This window comes from Bison bison, unplaced genomic scaffold (assembly GCF_000754665.1).
Source record: "Bison bison bison isolate TAMUID 2011002044 unplaced genomic scaffold, Bison_UMD1.0 scf7180017864385, whole genome shotgun sequence".
Taxonomy (NCBI): Eukaryota; Metazoa; Chordata; class Mammalia; order Artiodactyla; family Bovidae; genus Bison; species Bison bison.
Window position 1 is genome coordinate 2,038,455 of NW_011494957.1, and position 2,547 is coordinate 2,041,001.

The 2,547-nt window shown below is 51.0% G+C and overlaps 1 protein-coding gene across 1 annotated transcript in view; it reads right to left on the minus strand.

The window, feature by feature from the left end:
* Positions 1-119, minus strand: part of TMEM155 (transmembrane protein 155) — a 5,661-nt gene extending 5,542 nt beyond the window's left edge. The window contains 1 exon segment of the mRNA XM_010858344.1: positions 23-119. Coding sequence (XP_010856646.1) covers positions 23-119 — 97 coding nt within the window.
* Between the last annotated feature and the right edge of the window lie 2,428 nt (positions 120-2,547).

A 2,547-nucleotide genomic window follows, 5' to 3' on the forward strand; every position in this document is an offset into this window, starting at 1 on the left:
CAGCTCCCATGCCCAAACGGACCTGCCAGCGAGGCAGCCGAGCCTGGCCCTAGAACCCGGGCTGCCGTGCGGCCAGAGAATCGAGGCCGAGCCCCAGCCCGGTGCCCGCACAGTTCCATGCCCTCCCGCCAGTGTCCGCGCGGCGGCCGTCACACCGCTTGCTCGCGGGAGAAGCCCCAAGGCTCCCGGTGCAGGGAGAGGCGCCCGGGCTGGAGCGCCCCGGCCGTATTAGCCACCGAGTTCTTCAGCTGTTTGATGACCACGAAGAGCAGGAGGAAAAGTAAGAAGAGCAGAAAGAAGAAGAGCGCCAGGTAGAGCAGAAAGTTGAGCTCCCACTCCATGCTGGAGGCGCCGGCGCTCTGGCCGTGCGCGCTCCGCGCGGGTTGCCTTTGCCGGCGAGGCGCGCCTTCAGGGTCCCACCTCCAGGCTCCTCCCGCCAGCGCAAGGGCGCCTCGTCTCGGGCCACCGTTCGGAGGTCCACACGCAGCCTCGTCCAGCTCAGAGAAAACGCGCCAAGGAGCCGGTATAACCCTGGCTCCCACCCTCCCAGTAGGCACAACAGCCTCTCTACGCCAAGATCCTCTCCAGAGCTCTTGGGGACATGAGCAGATTTTTCTAGGAGCGAACTTCAGTGGGTGGAGACACAGGGAGAAGAGGTGACGGCTCAGCCTCCCAGCGGGTGTTGGGGCTGATGTTTTGCAAATGATTTTAAGATTTCCACTTCCAACATCTAGTGGGGTCTCTATCCTTTCCCCTTCCTAGTAGATTTGTTTCGTTATTTCCCCTTGTTCAGGCTTTTCCAAAGGGCAGGCAAAGCCATGGCCCAGAGACCCAAAAGCGACAGTGAAGGCGGGGGTCCAAAGGGCTGTGAGATGACTTAAGGGTGCCTGAGTGAGTGCCAGTTCACGAGCCTTGCTCTTCAGACTTGCAAATGTTCTCAGTTTAGAGCGGCACTCATTTAGAAAAGCATTAAAGAGAAAATGCATTTCTAGTTAAACTGTACAAAACCCTCTAAGGTCGAACTGAGAATCCGATTTCTTTGGTGGAAAACAAAAACAACACAAAAAACAATTTACTTAAAATGCTTCCTTAAGCCCCTAACACCTCTCTGTAGTTAAGATTACCCACAGCCCATATGGTACAGCTCTGAAAAAAAAATCCAGTTTATCTACCACTGTGTAACAAACATAAACATTGGTCATAGCTCACAGTTTCTGTGGGTCAATAATTTGGGAGCACTTTGCTGGGTGATTCTGACTTGGGGTTTCTCATGAGCCTATCGTCAGATGTTAGCCCAAGAGGCAGTCCTCTGAAGGCTTGGTGGGGGCTGGAGAGTCCACTTCCAAGGTGGCTCACTTTCACGCTAGCAAGTGGTGCCGGCTGTCGGGGCTGTCAGTTCCTTAAGTGTGGGCTTCCCCACAGGGCTGCTTGGGTGTTTGCACAGCCCTCTGCTGGCAACCTGCAAAGCATAAGAGCTGAGGGCACTTCCCCCAGGGATTTGAAAGGAGGCAGAAGCTGCAGCGCCATTAACAGTTGGCTTCAGAGGGCATACGCGGTCACTCCTGCAGTACTGACTCGGTCGCACAGGTCAGGCCACTTCTATGTAGGGGTCCGAGGACATGAATACCAGGGGGTAAGGATCATTGGTGGCCAACGTTGGGTGCAGCTATCAAAGCTGCTAACACAATGGGTCATCATTGCCCACTCTATGAGCCTCCAACTTTATTTCATTATTTGTGAAGACACAAGAGAGGCCCCTGAAACGAATTTGGGGAATAAGGGCTGATGTAGAACATCCCAGACTATGTAAGTGGCTCTCCCAGTGAAGGCAGGGGGTTCAAAGAAATAGGATGGCATGGGACAAGCTGTGAACTGGAAATCTCAAAGTCCCAATTCTAGTGTCAGCTCCACATGTCAGGGGTCACTTCAGCTCTCTGACTCTCCATCCTCTTACCTGTTACATAGCTTGCTTCCCTTTTTCTTGAGTTTGTTGTGAGGATCAAAAATGAGTGGAATGTTGAGTAAGAATGTGGTTTACTAAGTAAATGACAGACACTATTATTAATCGTGAACTTCCTGATGTTCAAGCTGGTTTTAGAAAAGGCAGAGGAACCAGAGATCAAATTGCCAACATCAGCTGGATCATGGAAAAAGCAAGAGAGTTCCAGAAAAACATCTATTTCTGCTTTATTGACTATGCCAAAGCCTTTGACTGCGTGGATCACAATAAACTGTAGAAAATTCTGAAAGAGATGGGAATACCAGACCACCTGATCTGCCTCTTGAGAAATTTGTATGCAGGTCAGGAAGCAACAGTTAGAACTGGACAAGGAACAACAGACTGGTTCCAAATAGGAAAAGGAGTACGTCAAGGCTGTATATTGTCACCCTGCTTATTTAACTTATATGCAGAGTACATCATGAGAAATGCTGGACTGGAAAAAACACAAGCTGGAATCAAGACTGCCGGGAGAAATATCAATAACCTCAGATATGCAGATGACACCACCCTTATGGCAGAAAGTGAAGAGGAACTAAACAGCCTCT